Here is a 21,869-nt window from a genome sequence, read left to right on the forward strand (position 1 = left end):
CTCCCTAGTTCAGGGCACGAGAAAACTTGCCCGTCTCCTCTTGGCCCCTCAACCCACATGATGCACCGGGGGCTTAAAACCCCAGTGAGATGTGGACATTGTTCACGATGGGTTGGGAGACTCTGAGTCTGCTTGGCTCAGTCAGATCCCCGCAAAGCCCAGGGCATTTCGTCAGTCGCAGGGAGCTCGGTGAGAAAGTGACCGCAGAAATGTCGTGGCCGTGACTTCCCTTTATTGAGTGCCATACATTCATCACGTCTGGGGCTCACACTGCAAGATGGGCATAAATGACCCGGTCTTTTCAGGTAAGGACACAGAATGGGACCGAACCCGCTTGCCTGACCCCGCGTATCTGACTGTATACGGGCAGGATGGCAGGACGGCTGGACGCAGAACACCCCCTCACATCCCGGGGCATTTACACTTAGGGCGGCACTAAACAGCATATGAATACTAGGGTGGGATCAAGCCCTCTGTACTGGTTTCCTAAAGAGCCGCTGTTAACAAATCCCCACAAACTTCATTGCTTAAAACGCAAATTTATTATCTTGAATTGGGTTTTCTGGAGGCTCCAGGGGAGAAGAACCAGTTCCCTCATCTTTCGCAGCTCCTAGAAGCCACCTGCATTCCCACACGGGACCCAGCCAGAAAGTCCCCCTGCACCTAAGGTGACGTCCACAGGGTTAGAGGTCGGACAGTTGCTCCCACATTCTGGATTTTACTGGGATCCAAAGGACAGTGAGGCCCAGGAGAAAGGAAGATGGCACAGGTGGAGGGGAGCACCACCCGGGCTGGAGGGGAGCACCGCCTGGGGTGGGAAGGGGGCGGAAGGCCAAGGGCACAGACTGATGCCCAGCCTTGCCCCGTATTTGCAGAGTGACCTAGAGCAAGCCACATCACCTCTTCATGGGAAGCAGGAATTGGAAAGTAAATGAATGCAGTAACAACCCATCCAAAACCCCAGGTCGTGGCACAGCCCCAGGGTGGGGAGGAAGCTTCAGGAACGAGTGTGTGAGAATGACACCGGCTGAGATGGATTTGTACAAAATGTTAGCACTGTCCCTGTGGCCTGAGGGACCCACACACATTTTTTAGGCAAGGCAAGGGGGTGGCCCTGCCGGCTGTGAAGGGACTGGCCAGCGTGGGAACAATGGTAGGGTGGGGCCCCCGAGTCACAGTGGGGGGCCCCTTTATATATAAGCCCGCAAAGAGCGGCCAGCAGACCAGACCAACATTGACGGCAAGAGCAGGCGGGCAGGCCTCAACCCTCCTCCCCTACCCCCAAGGCCAGCCGTGCCCTCAGCCTAAGGCACCTGCCCCGGGACCATGGTCCGATGCTGCAGGAAGAGTCCGAGCGAACACCCACAGCAGGGGTGGGAGCACGGCCAGCATGAGTGCCAGGACAAGGAGCAGGAGCAGGCCGTGAACGCAGAGGACATCCAGGTGGACCAGAGGACCCACAAAGACTGCTGCTGCAGACACAGGCGCTCTTCCCAAAGGCGGCGGTACAGGGCCCGCAGGAGGCGGAGATGCTCCTGCCGGAGGAGAAGGAGCCAGAGAGGTGCCTGCAGGTCCAGAACCGGAGGTGCGGCCAGTCTCCGCCCCTGATGCGCCCAGGCTGGCACGGGAACCCCACCCCCGGGAGGCACCCACCCCCCCCCAGCCCCACTCCTGACCCGCCCAGGGTGGCCCTGGGACCCCACCCCGTGACACCCGAGTCCTGTCCCCAGAGCCCTGTAACCAGGACTCTTTTCCAAAAGGCCACAGAAGGGTCAGGACAAGGAGGTGCCAGAGGCGACACTAAACCTTCCGGGGTCCATCACACCCCTGGATGGAAATCAAGGAAAAGTCACCCGCCAAAGAACCACCCGGTGAGACCAAAGCAATCCCCTGACGTTGGATGCTCCTTGCCAGCCCACAACATCTTGACTGAAATGCACCAAAGTCATCTGTCAAATAAAGCTTGAGATAATAAATTTGCTGTCCAGTCTCCCTCAGGCACAGATAAAAAAAGTGAACAAAATAAACGGTATCCTCCCGTTACCCAGAGTGGGCAAGGGTGTGCTGGGTGGCTGGGGAATGGGAAGCAGGTCTGGCATGCTCCAGCAAGAGGTGCTGGACTGAGGGAGGCCTTGGGGGCCACTAGAAATATTTTTTAATTTTGTGAGAGAGACAGAGCATGTGCAGGGGAGGGGCTTGAACTCACTGACCATGCGATTGTGACCTGAGCCAAAGTCGGATGCTTCACCGACTGAGCCGCCCAGGTGCCCCTCGAACTCTTTGGACATTACCACACATTTTAAATCCCTGTCGTCAGGGCCATGCTCCCTCCGGAGCAGAAAAAGGCAAGAGCTCAGAAATGACTCCTCACCCCCCTCCCATGCACCCTGTGCTGAAATCGTGTGCTGTGGGCACATGTACAAAGACTTGGGACCACAAACAGGAAAACTTCTAGTCTTCCAGAAGTACAGCTTATACACAGGGCACAAGTTATAAGTACACCTGTGCAGCCCTCCCCGCCGCCCCCCCCCCCCCCGCCTCCACCACCAGGTCAAGGAAACAGACATTTCCAGCCTCTCTCCTCCCTCAAGCCAACTGCCCCCCAAAGTAACCACTATTCTAACCCATCCTCACATAATGTCAACGGCTCTCTGGGGCTGGGTATTTCTGGAATGTGGGGAGGAGCCTATGTGTTCTCCTGCTTCTGGAAATTCTATCCCCAACTGTCATCTCAGCTAAAAGGGGGACTTTTGCCAGCACAAATGAGGCAAGGTGGCCGGCCTGGAACTCTGACTCCGTCCTGGCCTGTAGGTGGTGGAACCTCGAGGGGGCTGCTGGTGGCTGAGGTCTGAGACAGGTGTCAGCCCAGACTCGGGTGTCCGAGGGCGGGGGGCGGGGCTCCAGGGGCCCCTTTGTGATGTCAGCGCCCTGCCTACTGTCCTCACAGCCCCTCCACTCCCCCCATCTCCAGTGGCCTTCCCTCCCGGTCTGGAGAGGCAGCCAACGCGGGCAATGGGTTCCCGCTGTGCCAAGCTCAGCACTGGCCACGGCCGGGGCTACGAATCCCCCATAAAGAAGCTCATGGCCTGCGTGAGTCAGGATAACTTCTCCTTGTCGTCCGAGGGGGAGGGAGAAGAGGGGGGAGAGGAGGAGGAGGACGAGGAGGAGGAAGAGGAGGAGGACGAGGAGGAGCTCCCAGTGCAGGGCAAGCTGCTGCTGATAGAGGCCGAGCGGCAGGAGCAGGAGGGTGCGGAAGAAGAGCCTGCGGCCCAGCAGAGCCCCGAGCCCAAGCAGACGCACTCCTGACCCACGACGGTGGCCCAGGAAGAGATTCCCACCACTGTTCCGGCGAGAAGAACTTTCTGAAAAGAGTCAATAAAAAGTCTCCCAAGGACTTCGCCTCTCTGGTCTCTCCAACCCCACGCCTGCAGTGCTGCGTGTGTGTGTGTGCGAGCGTGTGCATGTGCGAGCATGTGCCCGTGTGTGCGTAGGGACGGGGAAGAGCAGGGGTCAGGGACCCCTGTTCCTGGTGTCCAGCTGGAAGTTCTCAGGAGGCCCACGCCCCCGTGGCTTCTCAACCACCCTCCCCTGCCTCGGCGGGTAGGAAAAGTGGTAGCCAGGACTGGAAGCTGGCCAGGTGTGTCGGAAATGTCGCTGGGGTCACGGTGGCTGTCTCTGGCCGCCCTGGCCCTGGTTCTGGGGTCAGAGCACATGGAGGGGCCTCCAGTCCTCAGCCACTGACGCTGCTGAAGTCAGGGTGACCACCTGTGCTCCCCACCGCCAAAGGCTCACGTCTGCCTTCATCAAGGGGTCCAGCTGCCAATGCTCCCATCACAGCAATGGGCAGTGGGAGCCCAGAGAAGGTGCCAGATCCAGACGCAGACCCAGGCCCTTAGTCTGGCCTTCAAGAAGCATTGGAACGCGTCTGTTGCCACTCTTGCCCTGGCTCTCTTAACCCTGCTCTTGCCAAAAGGAATAACCAGTGAGGTCTCACCCCCTTCCCTCGGTCCCCCGAGCACCAGGCTCCTGGGCCTGAGAAGGATCCTGGTGGGGGCTGCTGGAGACGGGAGTGCGAGGTGGACAGTATTTCCAGAAGATTCTCAGTGCAAGGAGAGGCCCTGACTTACTCAAAGGGGAGGCCACCACTGAGGCCCGGAGCAGGCAGAGGGCATGTGATGTCAGGAGGAAGAGACCCTGCTGTCCAGGGCCCCCAACTCCATGCCCTGACCAAGGAACTCGGTGAGCCGGTTCTGTCCCTCTGTCCACGCCCCATAGGTCCGCCTGCCCAGTCATCTGCCCGCAAACATCCCCGTCGAGCCCCTGCTGCATACCAGGCACCATGCCAGGCTTGATGGGCCCTGAGTTGAATAAAACACAGACTCTATCTCACTAGGTACTGGAGGGCCGGGAAGTGGGGAGTCAGCAGTGGAGGGGGGTCAGGAGGGGGGAGGGAAGGGGGGAGGAGAGTGGGGAGAGGGGAGGATGGGGGAGACAGTCCAGAGACCCACAGCCAGTCTTGACAGAGTGGCCCAGCACTGAGAACCCAACTAGCCCCACTGAGCTCACACAAACAGAGCCACCAGGACAGAGAGGGCCACGCGGGCCCTCCGTGACTGAAAGGCAGGACTAGAAGGGGCCAGACCTGGACTGGAATCCTGGCTCGGCCACTGACGAACTGTGGGATTCTGGGCTGGTCTCTCAACCTCTCTGAGCCCGTTTCCCCTTTGTTAAATATAATAATGAGACACCCACCTTCCAGGGTGCATTAGTTTCTTAGGGCTGCTATAATAAATTATTACGGATTTGGTGGCTTAAGACAATGGAGATTTATTCTCTCATAGTCTGGAGGCCAGAGGCATGAAATTAAGGTGTCAACAAGGTCACACCCCCTCCGGAGGTCCTAGGGGAGAATCCTTCCTGCCTCGTCCGGCACACAGGGGCCCCAGGACTTCCTTGGCTTGTGGTCAAGTACCCTCATGGGCTCTGCCCCCACCTGGTTTTTCTCCCTGTGTCTCGTCTCTGTCATAACGACACTTGTCACTGGATTTGGGGCCCACCTGGATAATCCAGGATGCCCTCAAGATCCTTAATTTACTTACATCTGCAAAGATCCACGACAGGTTCCAGGGGTTAGGACGTAGACATATCTTTTGGGGGGAGGGGGGGCACCATTCAGTCTACCGCACAGCGTCCCTGGGAGGCTGGAGGGCAGGGCTGCCTACAGAAAACGTGGGGCCCGGAGGCCAGCCACACAGGAAGCGCTCAGTAGACGAGAGCGGCTTTCGCCACGACTGACGGGACATGCTTAGTAATAACCTGCGACAAAAGCAGGTGGTAGCAAAGCCTCACAACAAGAGGCAAAGCTGTGCATGACCAACAGAGAGAAGCGGGGGTTGGCTGGGGGGGCTGCTGGGGGCGGGGAGGACAGACGGTGTGGCGTGGCAGCAGGAAATGGGAGCTACAGGCTGAGCGGCCAAGAGCAAAGCCCACGGGCATTGGCCAAGGTGTGGGGGGAGGTAGGCGGCTGCGGACGGAGCACCGAACGGACGAGCGAGCTCCGACGGGGCTGTGTGCAAACGCAGGCACCGGCTTTCTGCTCTAGGAGCTGGGAGGTCTGAGCCGGGCCAGGGTGGTGATTCCAACTGGATGGCGGGGCTCCACCATCAAGGAGGGGAGCAGGGTGAGGAGCAGGGAGTCAGGAGAGAGGCAGGCTCTCAAGGCGACCACGCAGTCAGGCTCACAAGAATGCGGCGAAGGAAGGAAAGACATCCCTTTGTTAGATGAGGAAACCGAGCCTTGAAAACCAAAACACGCTACCCAAGATCGGACATAAGCCCAAACCGGCGTTAGAACCAGGTTCTAAATCCCCCAGCTTGAAACATGGCTGGGGAGGTGAGCTCACCAGGCAGACCACCCATCAGTCCGTCCGGTACTCTTAACCGCCGTGCGGTAAGCCATCCAGTCGACTCAACGTCTGCCCACCCGCCCGTCTGGCTGTACACCAGTCATCCACCCGACGGGCTGCCCACGAGGCCAGCCAACTGCACCAGGGTCAGAGAGGTGCTCCTGACTTCCACGCTGCGTGGGGGGAATACGGAAGCGCACTGGGGATGCTCAGACAGCGGGTATGGAGGTCCTTCTGGGGGCTGGCCCGGAGCCAACCACTGGACGTAGATTCTCTAATTCATCTGATGTCCTGGGAGATCGGTATTCTTATTGCCCCCGTTCTACAAAAGCCAGAGGAAAGCAAGCAGCAGATCAGGGATATGGACCCAGCTCCACCTGACCCCAGGGTCCCTACCGCCTTTTTTTTGAAGTTTTGTTTATTTTTGAGAGAGACGGAGACAGCGTGAGTGGGGGAGGGGCAGAGAGGGAGGGAGAGAATCCCAAGCAGGCTCCGTGCTGTCAGCGCAGAGCCCGATGTGGGGCTCGACCCCACGGACTGTGAAATCATGACCTGAGCCGAAACCAAGAGTCGGACGCTTAATCGACTGAGCCACCTAGGCTTCCCAAGGGTCCCTACTTTTAGCCAACAGATGGGACTCTCCCAGGGCGCCCCTGAAAGCGGCCCCCCCCTGGGGTGAAGGCAAGGGGCAGGGGCTTTGTCCCAGCCTGGCCACATCTGTCACACCCCGGTGGCCTGTGGCATCACAATCAGCCCCAATTATATAAGCAGGGGCTGCCGGGGCCTCTGTAAAGCCGGGCGTGCTTCGAGAGGAGAAGGAGGAGGCCTCTGCCCCTCCAAGCGTGGCCTCCCATGGACACCAAGACGCAGAGCCTTCCCATCACCCACACCCAGCCCCACAGCAACTCTCGGCCCCAAAGCCACACCTGCAGCCAGTGCTGCGGCCGGAGCCGGAGCCGGAGCCGGAGCCGGAGCTCCGGCCACAGCCCAACCGGCCACCAGAGCCAGAGTCCAGACCCCAGCCCACCGCCGAGGCACCAAAAACACAGCATGCGCTCCCACCACTGCCCCCCGCGACCCACCGCTCGTTCCTGCAGCTACCCCCAGAACAGAAAGAATTCGGGAGGAAAGGTGAAAAAGAGGAAGGCGGCCAAGAGGAGCCAGCAGGTGTATAAAACAAAGAGGCGGAACTCAGGTACCTTTCAAGCAGATGGGGAAGGGCCACAGGACCCTCCCCTCCCCCCTCCCCGACCCCAGACGAGGGAGAGCAGCCCAGCTGGACCTTAGGGGGAGCGAGGTAAAGGCTGCAGCCTCTAAGCCAGAGCACAGAGGAACCACAGGCAAGGGTGGCCAAGGCGAGGAGACTAGGGTGGTTGTATAGGTGACGCACTGATGGACTAGCTCTTCAGATAGAGTGGGATGATGGGCAGGGTGGCCAGATTGTGGGTTAGCTAGATGGGTGGATGTGAGGCTGGCTGGGTAAACCACTCATTAGAAGGTTGGTCCATAGAGGGTTGGGTGACCAAGGTTAGGTGGCTGAGTGGACGGAGGGAGGGAGGGATAGACTGCATCCCCGTCCCCCAACCCCCATGACTGGTGAATGGATGGTGAATGGGTTGGGCGTAGTTTGACACCTGCAGGAAGAAAGTTGAATTGGTTGATGATGGGCTAGGTGGGTAGATGAGCAGATGAGTGGATGGATAAAAGGGTAGATGAACTGCCTGGTCAACTGGAAGCCTGACTGCACCGTGGAAGGAAGACGTTTGGACGGACAGACTGAATGGGTAGCCTGGATCCGGTTTAGTGAAAGGACGTTGGGTAATAGAGGGACTGGGTGAATTCATGGATGGTTGGGTGATAAGTGGGACAAATGGACAGATTCACAGAAGGCAAGAGGAGGTTGACAGTCTAAGCTCCACCCACACCCCCCGTATTTAGTTGCTGATGAGCAGTCCAAAACCCAAAGGAGGCAGCGACGCATTCCCAGTTAAAGGTCCTCTCCCCTTCCCATCCCTCAGGGCGGAAATACAACTGAGACAGCACCCCATGGCTTGTTCCTGCATCGGCTGCACCCAAATGAGAAATGCCATCGCGCACTAGAAGGAAGTCAAACTTTTTGCAGGAACGCATTATTACAGTGATTTCTATGCAACGTTGATTAAAGCTTGTACGCTGGATGACCATTCCTGGAGTTGGCGTCTTGGTTTCACGAGAGGGGGCACGTGGTTGGGGGGCCTGGCTTGGAAGCTCAAAGCAGGAAGAGGCTGTGTAAGGAGCAGGGGCGTGGCTCGCGCCGGGACCTCGCGGAAGCGTGCGAACCAACGCGAGCACAGGAGCAGAAACTAAGGCGGGCTGGACACCCCAAGAAGCTGGGAAGCAGACGGGCGGAGCCCTCCTCGGCCCTGTACCTCCCACCTCGGTGCACACACACCCGGGATGCCCACAGGCCCACATGTTCATGTGACCCACGTGCCGTAGCCAGCACACAAGAGTGGCAGGAGACAGGCGAGGGGAGGGGTCGGGAATGTGCATTTCGAAGTCCAGAGCACCCCGAGTTTGAACCCTGGCTCCCGCTTCCCTGCTGGTGACGCTCCACAACTTAGCTAAGGGCCCAGGTACGTTCTGGGGCTGTGCTTGGCTCCGGGAACACAGAGGACACACAGGGCCCCGTCCAGAACATTCTGGGCCAAAGGAAGAGTGTGTGGTGGTGGGGCAGTGACAGGCGGGGGCCAGGTCCTGCGGGGGTTTGCACCGGGAGCCTGGCCGTTCAAGTCACAGGAGGGTCTTAACAGGGTCCCGTGCTCGCTGCCGTGTGGAGACAGAGCTACAGGGAACAGAAGAGCCAGCACAGAGGGAACAGCCATCTGGAATCAGTCTCCTCCTCTGGAGGTGTCGAGGGTGTGAAGGGGCACGCAGGCCTCACACTTTGCACATAGTAGGCACTGAAGGAGCCTTTGCAAAAGTAATAAGGCAGACGAAGTACCAGATGGTGGGAATGGTTAGGGCCCCATGTAAATTACCACAAGTGGCTTAGGGTCAGACCCAAGTTCCTCCGAGACCACCCCCGCTCCACATCTAACTGGGTAATCATTTCTCCCCTCACAGTCCAGCAGCCCCGTCACTGCCTGGGAAAGTACCCAGCACAGCGCTGGGCACATGAATGCTTGGGATTCCCTTTTGTGTTTCACTGGGCATCTGGGCTAACGGACCCGAGGGGAACCTGTGGAGACGGGTCAGGCGTGGAAGTGCTCGGGGGGTCTGCCGTAGACGGAAAGGAACCAGGAGGGGGCCTTTCAGCGGTAAAGTGCCATCACACTGTATGTCAATTACAGCAAGGCTGACTTTTGCGGGACAGTGGCAGGACCCGGAAGGTCCCCCCTCAGATCTCTGCTGTGCGGCTTTAGAGAGTCATTTTCCCTCTCTGTGCCCTGGTCTCATCTCCCGAGGAGTTACCTGGAGGGGGTGGGGATGTTCCCTGAGATAGTGCAATACAAGCATCCAGTACAGGGTCAGGTACACAGTGTGTACTTCCTGGGCCCCTGTCCTCCCCACAGCAGGGAGATGTTCCAGGTTGGGACCACGTACCTATGAGAGGATGTGGGGAGGGTCCAGGCGGGCTGGGGAAATTACCATTTACTGAGCACCTATGAGGTGCCAGACGCTTTGACATAAATGTTTCCACTGAATCCACACACCTAAGGCAGGAGACATTACCGCTCCCATGTTATAGATGAAGAAGCTGAGACTCAGAGGTAAAATGGTTTGATAAGGTCTGCAGGAAGGCAGGTGTGAGATCAGATGTTTATGTTTTGCCCCAAACCACCTGGTTTCCTATTAAAAAAGTAAGGCCACATGATGCCATGATAGTCACGGACACCTCAGGGCAGAAGAGTTTGGGGAGCCCTTCTGGGGAGCACACTTTAAGGGAGCAGGTGGAGACAGAGGGTCAGAAGATGAGGTCAGGGACTTTAAGTCCCACTCACCAAAGGACCTCCCTATTCCCTGGGCAGTGTCCTTTTATGATATGATCACTGAAGGCAGGAGATCTATTGTGGAGACACAATCTCTGTAATAAGAGAAAGTGGGAAGCCGACAGACTGGGTCACATGTTCCCATGTTTCCAACACTCAGAAAAAAGTTTCACAAGCACACACACACACAGAGATGACCAGTCACATAGACAAAGGACTCGCCCTTCGAGCCCACTCAGACACGGAGAGAGTTAGGTTTACATGTGAACTCCTCAGCGTGCGCGCGCACACACACACACACACACACACACACACACACACACACACACCCCCTCTTCACATGCCGGCAGGCACTCACAGGCACACGGCCCCCCTCTCGCGCAGACACCGATGACAAGAGGAAAAACAGCAAACCACAGGCTCATTCTTTTACTTGCTTGGTTTCAGGTGGGGAGGCAACAGTTCGGGGGCAGGTCTGCTGGAAACCCAAATTCAGGAAACAGAAACAGCCGCTTTGTTCAGCCACTGGGAAGGTTATGCAGATTCTGAAGGCAACATATCTTGCCTTTCCGGTTGAGAGATTTCATTTGGGTGGGATATTGGGGGTGCGGGGTAGCCTGAGAAATGCCGGGACACAGCCTCGCCTGTGGTGGGGCTGCCATTCCTAAGGGGCCCCGGGGGTCGCTCGGGGGACCCAGCAGTCCTGGGGCACATCCTGGGTTGAGACGCCCCGTCTGAGTACAATTCAGGAGGAAAAATACTCAAACTCTGTAGCTGTACAGACCCAGATTCAAATCCCAGCTCCCTCGCTCCCTCGCTGGACGACCCTGGGCCTGGCTCTTAACCTCTCTGAGCCTTATTTGCCTCTCGTGCTTTGCGAGGAGGTCCAAGGGGCCCCCTGCTCTTGACTGCTGTATCCCCAGCACCTAGCCCGGGGGCCTATCAGGAGCTCAGTGCACATTCGTTGACTCGGTTAAGAACAGGAGCAGGCATTAAGGCAACAGCGAGACGCCACCTGTGTGCCCACTGCACGGGCAAAAATGGCAAAGGATGGGTAGTAACCAGTGCTGGTGAGGGTAAGGGAAGCAGAGACGGTTGGCTGTGGCTGCTGAGGGCATGATGGTGGTCACGCACGCTGGCAGACAAACCAGGCGGCGTCTATTAACATTTGAAGCGCGCAAGGTGTTTCTCACACGTGTGCCGAGAGGAGGCCCAGGGAGGTGCAGGGTCACACTGGTTTGTGAGAGCCAAAAACTGGCAATAACTCACGGGGCGCCTGGGTGGCTCGGTCGGTCGAGCATCCGGCTCTGGCTCACGTCATGATCTCATAGTTTGTGAGTTCGAGCCCCGCGTTGGGATTCTGTCTCTCCTTCTCTCTGCCCCTCCCCAGCTTGTGCGTGCCCTCTCTCTCTCTCTCTCTCAAAATAAACTTCGTTTTTCAAATGTTAAAAAAAAAAAGAATGGGGGTTGATCTCTCTATTCGGATGGCCGGCAGATGTCCTTGGGTGAAAAGAACAAGATGGGGAAAGATCTATCATTTACAGAACAAAGCAGCCTACAAAAAACAACACTGTTTTTATGGGGCAGGGGGCGGAGGGGAAGCACGACATAAGTGCCCACAGAAAGATGTGAAAGTGCAGAGACCAAGCCGGTGCCTGGGGTTACGTCCAGGGAGGGAAAGTGCTTTAATTATTCTATCCAAGGAAACGGAAGAGTAAGTCGAGGAGAAAAACGAAATGAGCATCGGCGAAGCATCCAGCAGGTGCTCGGCAAAGCTTTGCTGACCTTGAAGGGAGAGGGTACAGGTGCGGCGATTATAAACTGAGCACAGAGAACCCATGATTATAAACTGACTGCTCTCCGGCCCACGTTTCTAGGCTTGGTGGTCCAGCCAAGGTGGCCCAGAAGGCTCTCCCCAGAGGCACTCATCATCGCAGGGCAGGGAAAGGCCAAGGACAGCACACGGCCTTCTCCCAGCCAAGCCTCTGCCTATAAACCCTTCCTGCTTAGCCTCATCTCCTGCCACCTGCCACTCGGGTCCTCAGAGTTTTGTCTCCAGGCCTCTGCCCGTGCCGTGCGCCTCCAGAAGCACACTCCCTTCTTGTCCCTTGGCCACGTCCTCCCTGGTCTTTCAAACTCGGGTCCAGGATCACCTCGTCCCAGAGCCCGCTCAGGGCCCTGCCGGCCTGGCCGGGTGCCTCTTCTGTGCCAGCGGGCACCGGGCCTCCCAGGTCACGGGCCACTGTCGAGCCTCCGGAGACGAGATGCCTCCCGAACCTGAGAACGGGGCCCAATTCAAGCCACGGTACCTGCCGTTGGCAGTAGCTTTCTCACAGTGAACAGCGGGGTGAGGTGAGGAGTCATCCTTGGCCCCGACTCCCGATGTCCCGGCCGGCTGTGTGTGTTTCCGTGTCTGGTTTCACAGCTTTTACACGTTCTCTTTTGCCCTCTGTCCACTGCCAAACGGAACTGCCAGGCCCACCATGCTTGGAGTTCGTGAGGGTTCTTGGGGCCTCTGGATTAAGTCCATTTGCCCGAAGCCATCACACTTACTGGGGGTGGCCTGGGGGAGCTGGGCCTGGAACCAGGTATGTCTGGGCTCCGTGACCAACGCGCTCAGATATCCTCTTTCCTGCCCCTCCTATTTCGGAGTTATTAATACAATAGCCCCTACTTTCTGCCTACACTTCATCTCTGACCTACCTCTTTCCCCACCTGTCGCAGGGGGATAAAGAGACCGCTGGAAGGTTCTCGTCAAGTCTCCCCAGGACCAGGGAGGAGCCCTCCTGTTGTCACTTTGGAGTCCAGTCACCAGCTCGTGCTACCCCTCCTGGCCTGTCGGCCTCCTCTGCTGTAGAGGAGAGCCTTCTCCTTGGACTCGAGGGTCCCGAGGGGCGCACGCGTTCCCTGGAAGCCGCGATCATTCCCGCTGTCGGGACCGGCTGGGACCAGGTTCCACGCCCCACAGCGAAGCAGGGGCCTCTCCAGACAGAGGCCTCAGGTGGGGCTCAGCCTCTCCGAAACTCCTGTTCACGTTCCACCAGCTCGCTGAGTAGCGCTCTTCTCCTCTGGTAAATGAGAGCACCTAATTACTGCCACCTCATAAGACCGTGGGAAAGAGCAAGTAAGACAATATGCCAAAAAGTTGTCACCCGGCCCAGAGCTGGGGGCCCGGTAAACTGTGATTCCTCTCCCAAGGTCTCCCGGGAAGTGAGGGCTGACCCCCAGGACTCAGGCCTTGGACTCCCCAAGCAGTGTTCTCTCTTACAATGTCCCCCGGCTGTCCCTTGGTACTGGTTTTGCACCCACTTGGGGGAACTAGGGTGGTGACACCCTGGAGGGTCAGGGACAGTTGTGAGGTATGTCCCAAGGCCTCTAGTGCAGGTTATTGTGGCTAAAGACCCAGCTGTCTGGAAGGTCAAAAGCCAGAGGGTTCTTTCCACATCCAATCCTACAGTATTTCCTGGGCCTCAAGGACTGGCTCCAGCCGTCAGGGTGAAATCCAAGCCCTTCCCACCTCCTAGCCGGGACCCGCCGGACGGACTGGACCCCTGCCAACCCCTGTGCTAAAGCACAGGTGAACCCCTGCGCTCACCCCCCTTGCTGTCTACACCAACACTACGCCCTCTCTCGGGTCCTCACACATGCCTATCATTCCCACTGCAGGGCCTTTGCATGAACTGCTTGATCTCTGTGCCTGGAGTCACCTTCAGCCCACTTTTAGAAAGACCTCAACTCCGTCACCATCCAAAAGGCTTTCTCTGCCCAATCTCACTCTTGCCCCAAACCTGCATACCTCTCGTCGCTCCCTGTCCCCATGTTTATTTCCCCCGTGGCACTTAGCACAGCATGAAATGCTTATGTGAATTCCCTGCCTCCTGTCTGTCTGCCTGAAGACCCCTGAGTTCCCAGTACCTGGCAGACAGCGGGCACTCGACAACTAACCTGCTGAATGAATACCGAAGGAGGGAAATAGATGCGCTCTTACCCCCATCCTGCAGATAGGGAAACTGAGGCACAGAGAAACCAAGAAGCTTGCCCCAGGTCCCATGCTCATTAAGTGACAGGTTTAAACCCAGGCTGATGGTTAGCCGTCTCCACGATATAAGCCCCACTGCTTGGGGCTCCCCAGAGGCACTGCCTCCCGTGGGAACCTGGGCTGCTGCCACAGGTTGGAGGCAGGCGGGATGGAGGAACACCGGGGCAGAGGACAACTTCAGGATCGCATGCCCTAGCCAGGGACAGCTTTTCCCGGCAGAACTTGGCCAAAGCTGGAAAGAGAAGCTGAAAAACTGAGCCCTGTGGGCCAGGATTTTGATTCCCCACTGCTGCCGGCTGGGGCCCCACATGTCAGGCTGCCGCGCAGCAAGCTGTGGACAGACGGCTGTCCCAACTGCCCTGTGACAAGAAGTCGCTTGTGCCAAGCACCTTCTCTGCTGGGCACTCTGCTTTCGGCTCGGTGTGCACTGCTGCTCTGCGAGGGGCAGAACTTTCAGGGACTGTTTCGCAGACGGGGCAGACAAGGCCCAGAGAAGGCAAGCTGCTTGCCTAAGGTCACACAGCTGGGAAGCAGCAGGCGTGGGATCGGAACGCAGCCCTGTCTTGACGTGGAGCCTGAGCTCCTCGGGGCTCCCGCGCTGCCCAGCTTCCTGCGAGCCTGGGGCCGGTCCTCCGGGGAGAAATGCCAAGAAGGCAGATGCCTGTCAGTCAACCGATTTCTTTTTCCCTTTTGGTATCTGGATTTGGTTTCGTTTTGAAGTCAGGGCTTCAGAAAATGAAACCAAAGCTAGAGTGGCTGTCCTGTTGGTGGTAAGTGTCCTGGCCGTGTGCTCAGTGATTTGAGCCTGAGTCACCACGGCTTTCACAAACAGGATCTGGTCAGGGTGGAGGATGGGGCCGAGCCCACTGTACGGGCAAGGAATTGGTGCTCAAGGATGAATTCAGAGCCACAGAGGGAGAGGTGGAGGCCTAGACGCTGACACCTGGGGCCTCCTCAAGCTCCGAAGTGAGAGGGAAGCTGGCAGAACCGTCCCCACTCCTCCCCAGGCAGGCTCAGGATACAGATGAATCTCTGATTTCTCTGGCATCTACTGTTTTTCTAGCAGGCAGACCAGGATTTGAGATCACCAGGAGGAACTGGGGGAGGAAGCTGACAGCACGGTGGACACGGGTGAAAGCTTTGGGGGGTCTGATATATCCTGCAGCTCTGCCCCTTCTGAGCTGTGTGCCCCAAGGCAAGCGATTCCCCTTCTGAGCCTCAGTTTCTCTGTCTGCAAAATGGGCAGATTAGACTGTTACGCCAATCCAATGATCTAAGGACTGTAAAGCATGTGGCACACAGTCACCTCAGGCCAATACGTCACAGGTATGAGTCAATGGGATGGAGGAGGGGGGCTTCCTTCACAGGCATGGGTGGGAGTGTGGCAACAAGACGGGGCTGTGAGAAGGGGGTCCCAGACCCCAAGGAAAGGGGTGGCTCTCCCATAGAGCCATCGAAGCTGCCAGTGGGGGTTAAGGGGGCATATGGACCATCAGCTATTTATAGATTTCCCTCTGCCCAGAGGCCTGCTGAGGAGACTGTTGGCAGGAAGACAGATCATACAGGAGCCAGCCCAGCCTGGCCTTCTCTGGGCCCAGACCACCCCCCCCCCCCCCAGTTCAGGTGAGAGGGAAGCGCTACCCTTTCCCACTGCCAGCATCCAGAGCCCTGGTTTATCCCCCACAAAACTCTCGTCCTTCTGCTTCGCCCATGCCTTCTCTGGCCTGTGGCCCTTGGGTTAGGGCTTCTAAGTGGACACAGGGATGGGGTGCTTGGGTGGCTCAGTCAGTTAAGTGACTTCAGCTCAGGTCATAATCTCACGGTTCGTGAGTTCAGGCCCCGCGTGGGGCTCTGTGCTGACAGCTCGGAGCCTGGAGCCTGCTTCAGGTTCTGTGTCTCCCTCTCTCTGCCCCTCCCCCACTCATGCATGTGCACGTGCGCACGCTCTCTTTCAAAAATAAATATTAAAAAGGGGCGCCTGGGTGGCTCAGTCGGTTAAGTGTCCAACTTTGGCTCAGGTCATGATCTCGCGGTCCGTGGGTTCGAGCCCCGCATCGGCCTCTGTGCTGACAGCTCAGACCCTGGAGCCTGCTTCGGATTCTGTGTCTCCTTCTCCCTCTGCTCCTCGGCCACCTGCGCTCAGTCTCTCACTCTCAAAATTAAATAAACATTAAAAAAAAATTGAAACAGACACGGCATGAAGCCACGTGGCTACAGGATCTAACACGCTGCCCGCAGGCACCCTCAGAGGAACAGAGCAAGACCGAACACCTGCTGAATGCTTATCATTACGAGGGATGGCTCTGAGTGCTTGACCCATAATCCCTATAATCCCTGCTGCTAGGAAGGAGGTACTATTTTTGTTTCTGTTTCACGCATGGAGAAACCGTTAATTACACGCTCAGAATCACAAGGCTGGAAAGTGGTACAGGTGAACTGGAATCCATGTAGTCTGGGTCCAAAGTCAGACTTTTAGCCACTACCTTTTTTTTTTTTCCACCTCCCACCACAGGACACAGCACCAGCAGGTAGGTGCTCTGGAATGACCACAGCACCTGACCACTGGCACATGCACGTCTCCACACCTTGTCTCCCACCTCCTTGCACACTAACGCATGCACACACACACACATATGTATATACACACTCACAACACGGGACAACTACGTTAGTGACCAATACCAGCTCCTGCCAACATGAATTCCGGGAGCTGATGGGGTCCTAAGCAAGGCTGGTTCTGGGCCATCCCCTTGTGTTTAAGAGGAAACGTGGGCAGCCTGGGGCCAGGGAAGGAGAGCACCAAGGGGATGGGCGGGAGGACCTAGAACCCATTAGGGCTTCAAGGAGACGAGAGGGCTGGGCTGCAGTCTGAGAACGGCCTGTAGAGGGCAGTATGTGCCAGCGGGAGGCCACTCGCCAAGCCCCCAGCCAGGTCAGTCTTCTGCGTAACCCCTGAAGAGTCTGGGACTAACGACGCACTAGCCCCGACCCTCATTAGTTCTTTCTTGCCTTCAAAAATACACGTACCAACCAGGCACGTACTCCGTGCTTCTCCACGACAGACAAAGTCACCGGATCACGCACACGGATGTACAAAGTATAGCTGGCACCATCAAGCCCCCATGATCCCAAACCAGAGGTATGAGTGCGGGGTGGCGGCAGTGGCGGCAGATGCTTGACCGAGTAGCGGGAGAGGACTCTGTAAGGTAGTAGTTGGGGGAGAGGAGGGCAGGCCAGGAAAACTCAAGGTAGGTTTTTGGAATCATCACATCAATGAACCATCTTTTCATCCGGCTCCAAAGTGCGTCTGAAGGTGCCCAGCTGTTTCTCTCCCCAAAATAAGAGAGGAGGGCATGCTCATCCAGAACCCCACCCCTCATCTGCCAGTCGCTGCAGATCACAACCCCTCCGCGGGGCCTCAGTTTCTCCAGCTGTCCCCTGGCGGGGAAGCGGAGCCAAAGCTGCCCTTAACGGCCCCGCCCGGTTTCCGAGGAACTCGGATCCGCAGTCGAGGCGCCTTTCTCGCGCTTCCGAAGGGTTCCTCTGAAGCCTGTGGTCAGGCCGCCGCTTCCTGGGAAGCCCAAGCCAAGACCAGGGCCAGTGACGGGCTGGGAGGGGTGCGGGGGGACAGCCGCCCGAGGGTTTGGGGCTGCGGGCGGCAGGGGGACGGCGGGAGCAGCCCCAAGGGGTCCGGGGCCGGATCTGCAGGTGGGACCCCAGAATCGGGAAGTGGGGCCTGGCTACAGGGGAGTGGAGGACAGAGATCTACCGGAGACGGGTGCCGAGATACCTGGTGGGGGGAGGGGAGAGGGGTGTGTCGGAGCCAGTCCAGTGTATATACTAAAAGGGCTTGGCTGCAGAAATCTGCGCCCTAGGGCAGTAGTGGGGGCAAAAGTAGGGGCTCCAGGTGCAAAGGGGGCATCGGAATGGCAGGGGGTCCAGAGCCCTTGATGGAGGGGTCCTAGGATGGGTGTGAGGCTGGGTCAGGGGAGGGGGGTGCCTCCCCGCGGAGGGTCCCTGATGGCGTGCGAAAGGTCGAACTCGCGTGGCCCGCGCCTCGCTCCACCGCCGAAAAAGAAACCGAAAGTGGCGCGGAAGGGCGGGGCCTGCAGCCTTAGGGGGCGGAGCCGCCGCCAGCGGGCCCCACCTCCTACCCAGTTTAAAATAAAAGACTGGTGCAGGGGCGGGCGCGGAGCAGAGCGAGCTGCGGCCGTGGCAGCTGCACGGCTCCCGGCCCCGGAGCATGCGCGAGAGCCGCCCCGGAGCCCCCCGCCGCCCCGCCCGCGGCGCCCCGCGCCCCGCCGCCAGGTGAGCCGGGCACTGGGCAAGGAAGCGGGAGGGAGAGGGGAAGACAGGACAGGAAAGGACGGCCGGGTGTCAGGCCGGCCTCGGGGGCCGCATGATGGGGTCGCGGCCGCCACGCCCCTGGCCCCCGCCGGCCCCACCCTAGCAGCCCCCCGCGCGCGGGGTTCCCGCAGCGCAGCTTCTCTGCCTTGGTCCAAACCGCCCGGACGAGGCGCCAGTCCCCGGCCTGGCCAGCAGGCGGCGGCCGCGAGGCGGCGAGCCGAGGGCCCGGTGGCCGCAGTCGGGGCAGGTTGCTCCCCGCACCTCTCTTCACGCCCCCCTCTCTCACCCAAACTCTGAGCGACCTGGCGGCCGGACTCCGCCCCTGCCGGGCCCCCAACCGCCTGGAGGAGCTCCGCGGACGGGGAGGCCCGTTTGCTAGCTGAGCCCCCTGAGGCTCCCGGGGGCCGCGCCGACTCGCTCCTGCGCCCCTCGGCCCTTTCGGACGGGCCCGCCCCGACTCTCGGCTCACCGCCCGTGTCTCCCCCAGCGCACCCCCGGACGCTATGGCCCACCCCTCCGGCCGGCCCCGCGTGTAGGATGGTAGCACACAACCAGGTGGCAGCCGACAATGCAATCTCCACGGCAGCAGAGTCCCGACGGCGGCCAGAGCCTTCCTCGTCCTCGTCCCCGCCCTCGCCCTCGGCGGCGCCCGCGGTCCCCGCGCGCCCGCGGCCCTGCCCGGCGGCCCCGGCCCCGGCCCCCGGCGACACTCACTTCCGCACGTTCCGCTCTCACGCCGAGTACCGGCGCATCACCCGAGCCAGCGCGCTGCTCGACGCCTGCGGCTTCTACTGGGGGCCCCTGAGCGTGCACGGGGCGCACGAGCGGCTGCGCGCCGAGCCCGTGGGCACCTTCCTGGTGCGCGACAGCCGCCAGCGGAACTGCTTCTTCGCCCTCAGCGTGAAGATGGCCTCGGGCCCCACGAGCATCCGCGTGCACTTCCAGGCCGGCCGCTTCCACCTGGACGGCAGCCGCGAGAGCTTCGACTGCCTCTTCGAGCTGCTGGAGCACTACGTGGCGGCGCCGCGCCGCATGCTCGGGGCCCCGCTGCGCCAGCGCCGCGTGCGGCCGCTGCAGGAGCTGTGTCGCCAGCGCATCGTGGCCACCGTGGGCCGCGAGAACCTGGCGCGCATCCCCCTCAACCCCGTCCTCCGCGACTACTTGAGCTCCTTCCCCTTCCAGATCTGACCGGCCTCGCACGCAGCATTAACTCGAACGCCTTGTTATTATTTTGTATTATTAATTATTATTTCCCTGGAACCACGTGGGTGCCCTCCCCACCTGGGTTGGAGGGAGCGGGTGTGGGGGCGAGGCGCCTCCCCCTCTCCGCTGGAGACGAGGCCGCAGACCCCTCCCCATGTCTTGGGGGCGGGGGCGCACCCCCCACCCCCCCGGTGCTCCCTCTGGATCTCCCTGGTTGTTGTACCAGCTTAACTGTGTATGGGGCCAGGACCTGAATTTGTACCTCCTACCTCTTCATGTTTACATATACCTAGTATCTTTGCACAAACCAGGGGTTGGGGGAGGGTCTCTGGCTTTATTTTTCTGCTGTGCAGAATCCTATTTTATATTTTTTACAGCCAGTTTAGGTAATAAACTTTATTATGAAAGTTTTTTTTTTTTAAGAAAAAAGGTTTCTAGAGCGTGTGCTTTGCTCCCAGGATTTCCCCGGGGTTCTGAACGGGTCCACGGCAGAGTGGTCCTAAGACTGATGGGTCTGGCTGGAGGTGGAGTGTGACCTGTGCTCTGTGGCCGGGGGACCTGCATGGTTCCAGCCCTCAGGGGGAGAGGAGCAGCCGGTCCGGCGTTGGTGTTTCGTGTGGGGTAAAATGGCAGCTCCGTGTTTGAGCCCTTAACGTGTGCCTTGCCCTGTTCTGGGTTTTCCATGCCTCAATCAGACGAGCCTATGAAGCAAGACTCTTCTCATTTTTCCAGAGGAGAAAAGCAAGGCAGGGGGTGTGAATGTGCCTGTGGCCGTTCCCGTGTCAGAGAAGACACCTGGGCGTCTTGTGGCTGTCCACCCTGAATCTGTCTGAAATGGATGACAGAGAGGAAACTTCTTTCATTCTGTGACCACAAAGACTTCCAGGAAGGTGGCGGGGGGGTGGGGGCTTGATGAGTTTTTGGAAGAGGAGGGGCACATTCTGAGACTCAGCCTTGGCGGCGGCGGCGGGGTGGAGGGGCATTTTAGGTGGGGTGGGGGATACAGGACTGGGCCTGACTTCCTTCTTCCCATCCCCTTCTGTCTCGTGTACTTTTTCGGTGAACACCCAACCTGGAGCCAGAAAACTGCTTTGTGGTCTGTGGTGGCAGGAGGGCCCTGCTCGCGGCTTTGGGCAATTCCCTTGGCCTCTCAGGGCCTCAGTGTCTTACCTCTAAAATGGGTTTGCTGGAGGAGGTAGCCCTCAGCAGCAGGTGCCTAGGTGCATCGCGGACACAGGTGAGGCGTTCAGGAGCTGGGGGAGGGAACGAGCGCTCCGGGACGCTGCGGGGCTGGCCCGCCCGGCCAGGAAGTGCCCGTGACACGGGCTTTACGGCTACTCCTGTGTTGGTGGGTTGGTGGGTGGCCTGATGGATAAGCCATGCTGGCAACTGGGCGGCCCCACCTGGTGAACCGAGTCACTTTTGGGTTTAGGGTTCAGCAACCTCACGGACGTGTCGCGCTTCATTTTTAGAAGTTAGACCGGCCCTCTGCAGCCTTGGACGTGCTTATGATGGAGTGTCCTAATATTTAATAATACCTTTCAGACTTGAAAGTGCAACATAAAACTAACTTGCTGGAGAACTGGAACAGCCCAGGCCTGTCTTGGGGATGAAACAGGTTCCAGCCCTCAAGGTTAAGGGGGGCCTGGAGAGATTTAGGATCTGAGAGAGCCTTGGCAATTACCTCCTTACAATAAGGTGGGGCGGGAGGGAGGGGTCTCGGCTCTGTGCCTCCAAGGAGAGACTGCTTTTCTCTTCACCACCTCCCTGCCCTTCCTTCATGGCTGCGTGGATCCCCTTGTGACTTTCCCGGTCGCCCGCCCAGCTCGGGCAGTTCCTGGAGAAATCCAAGAAGGCGATGCTGGGGTATGCCACAGACGCTCAGGGAGCACTTGCTGTAGGCGGGGTCCTGTGCTAGCTTGTTGAATCCTCACTGCTGGTCTGTGAGTTAGACACCTCTCTCCCATTTTACAGAGAGGAAAACTGAGGCTCAAGAGAGGCAAAGCAGGGCACACGATTGGTGGCGAGGCCCGCGCTTCAGACTGGGTACCGACTGGGAGGCTGGATATCAGCAGGCAACACAGCCTGCCCGCGAGGGCCTAATATTTATCTATGGCGGTAAGCGTGCAGGTGCCATTCGAGGCCCCTCGCATCTACGCGCAAACACGACCCCCAGCCTTGTGATTTGGCCTTGTGACTTAGGTCCTGTTAACATCCCCATGTGACAGACGGGGAAACAGGTCCTCATCTAAAGAGAAACGAGTTCACAATAGTTTCAGGGCTTTTTCAGCTTCCTAGAAAAAAAAATTTTTTTTTTTTTTTTTAATTGCATCCTCCCAACACAAACCCATTCCCCTTATAAAACCTGGAACAGAACGGCTAAGAATAAAGGCCCCTCTGATCA

The 21,869-nt window shown here is 58.6% G+C and overlaps 3 protein-coding genes across 4 annotated transcripts; all 3 read left to right on the forward strand.

Moving 5' to 3' along the window:
* The first annotated feature begins 2,900 nt into the window (after positions 1-2,900).
* PRM3 (protamine 3) lies at positions 2,901-3,394 on the forward strand. Its single transcript, XM_060649752.2, has one exon. It carries the CDS (start codon positions 3,013-3,015, stop codon positions 3,304-3,306), a length of 294 nt encoding a protein of 97 aa, XP_060505735.1. The 5' UTR covers positions 2,901-3,012; the 3' UTR covers positions 3,307-3,394.
* Positions 3,395-6,678: 3,284 nt separating this feature from the next.
* TNP2 (transition protein 2) lies at positions 6,679-8,088 on the forward strand. The gene is made up of 2 exons (XM_060648509.2): positions 6,679-7,100; positions 7,924-8,088. The coding sequence occupies exons 1-2, from the start codon at positions 6,758-6,760 to the stop codon at positions 7,938-7,940; spliced, it is 360 nt and encodes a 119-aa protein (XP_060504492.1). The 5' UTR covers positions 6,679-6,757; the 3' UTR covers positions 7,941-8,088.
* Positions 8,089-16,843: 8,755 nt separating this feature from the next.
* Positions 16,844-20,033, forward strand: SOCS1 (suppressor of cytokine signaling 1). 2 transcript variants are annotated; one of them, XM_060648508.3, is made up of 2 exons: positions 16,844-17,054; positions 18,750-20,033. In XM_060648508.3, the coding sequence occupies exon 2, from the start codon at positions 18,800-18,802 to the stop codon at positions 19,448-19,450; it is 651 nt and encodes a 216-aa protein (XP_060504491.1). In that variant the 5' UTR covers positions 16,844-17,054; positions 18,750-18,799; the 3' UTR covers positions 19,451-20,033. The 2 variants fall into 2 exon arrangements, with proteins under 2 accessions (XP_060504491.1, XP_060504490.1); XM_060648507.3 differs by lacking the exon at positions 16,844-17,054 and adding an exon at positions 17,610-18,223 and having other exon boundaries at positions 18,750-20,031.
* The last annotated feature ends 1,836 nt before the right edge of the window (positions 20,034-21,869 follow it).

Source organism: Panthera onca, chromosome E3, assembly GCF_046562875.1.
Source record: "Panthera onca isolate mPanOnc1 chromosome E3, mPanOnc1 haplotype 2, whole genome shotgun sequence".
NCBI classification, from domain to species: domain Eukaryota; kingdom Metazoa; phylum Chordata; class Mammalia; order Carnivora; family Felidae; genus Panthera; species Panthera onca.

What these genes read in the sequence shown, in the direction of transcription:
- SOCS1 (XM_060648508.3), top strand. Translation starts at nt 18,800, where the DNA reads ATGGTAGCACACAACCAGGTGGCAGCCGACAATGCAATCTCCACGGCA.
- TNP2 (XM_060648509.2), top strand. Translation starts at nt 6,758, where the DNA reads ATGGACACCAAGACGCAGAGCCTTCCCATCACCCACACCCAGCCCCAC.
- PRM3 (XM_060649752.2), top strand. Translation starts at nt 3,013, where the DNA reads ATGGGTTCCCGCTGTGCCAAGCTCAGCACTGGCCACGGCCGGGGCTAC.